The following is a 1,386-nucleotide window of genomic DNA, read 5'->3' on the forward strand; positions in this document are numbered from 1 at the left end:
TATGCGAAGCAAAAGGACATTTTATTTCTACAGGAAGAAAAAGGATTAACATACATAGTAATAACTGTGTCCATCAAGAGTAATTTGTAATCAGAAAATGAAGACAAATGCCCCAGAAGCCTGCATTTTATCGACACTGCCACTTTCCCAAAAAAAGAACCTCAGAAACAAGTCACTGGATCTGCTTTCAGTGAATCAGGAGTTCCCACATTTGTATTCCTCAATCTTTGAGAAAAGTACCACATGAAACTGACCCACCCCTTTTTGTGTAAAATAGTAACTAACTGAACTCACATCTCCACGCCCTCATCCACCTGTTCAATGACAAACAGTAGTCAGTTCCCTTGAAGGAGACTTACACATTTTGGTATTTCTACCAAAAGAATTGAAATTTTCAAGCAGAAAAAAAGTTTAATTACAAGTAAGTGAGTGGCAGCCCAAGTGAAGCCCTTTTACTATGATTTCCAGTTTTCTGTTCAATCCGCACTGCAGAGATACAAGGAAAGCCACCATTTTGTTTCCTAAATTTTATTTAAGAATTCATACAAAATACTCCAGATAACTGAGTTTCAATCCTCATCTTCCTCCTCTTCTTCATCTTGATTAATCTGGAAGTAACGTAATTCGTAACTTTCTTTGCTGTTAGCAACTACGCGTAACCAATCACGGAGATTATTCTTCTTCAAATATTTTTTGGTGAGATATTTCAAATACCTTTTGGAAAAAGGCACCTCGGAAGTTACAGTGATCTTGCTTTTGCTTCTTTCGATTGTTACAACACCTCCTCCGAGATTCCCAGCTTTTCCATTCACTTTGATTCTTTCCTGAAGAAACTGCTCAAAATTGGCCGCATCCATGATTCCATCTTCTACAGGATGGGTACAGTCAAGAGTAAACTTCAGGACCTGCTTCTTTTTTTTGCCCCCCTTCACCACAAGCTTTTTCACTGGCACCATCGCCACAGCGGAGGCAGAAAAGCTCTACTATTCTTTTGTTCTTTTAGGCATTTGCCAGGGGTCGAAAAGATGAGATTGAAATAAAATGCTTTTATTCCACTGATTTTTAACAGAAAATTTGCATTCTCTACTTCCAGCCTGTCTGAAACCAATTTCTAATTGTCTCTCAGGAGAAACAATACTGTTCTTTCACCCAGTACTTTTTGTTTGTTGTTGTTGTTCCAAAGTTCATATCATGGGTCTGTCACAGAAGCAAAATTATAAATTGCAAGTCATTAAGGTATGGTGAATGCCCATCTGTGTAAGAACATGTCAAAGAAATGTTTACCCAGTTGGAATATCACTGGCCAATCTACTATCTACTACTGTATATAGTATGTGTATTAATATCCTAGTGGTGCTATAGCAAAATACTACAAGTATATGACTT

The 1,386-nt window shown here is 37.4% G+C and overlaps 1 protein-coding gene across 1 annotated transcript; it reads right to left on the reverse strand.

Moving 5' to 3' along the window:
* Positions 1-512: 512 nt before the first annotated feature.
* Positions 513-973, reverse strand: LOC125960363 (60S ribosomal protein L22-like). The gene has a single exon (XM_049693834.1). The coding sequence runs from the start codon at positions 954-956 to the stop codon at positions 570-572; it is 387 nt and encodes a 128-aa protein (XP_049549791.1). The 5' UTR covers positions 957-973; the 3' UTR covers positions 513-569.
* Between the last annotated feature and the right edge of the window lie 413 nt (positions 974-1,386).

The sequence above is a fragment of the Orcinus orca genome, chromosome 11 (assembly GCF_937001465.1).
Source record: "Orcinus orca chromosome 11, mOrcOrc1.1, whole genome shotgun sequence".
Taxonomy (NCBI): domain Eukaryota; kingdom Metazoa; phylum Chordata; class Mammalia; order Artiodactyla; family Delphinidae; genus Orcinus; species Orcinus orca.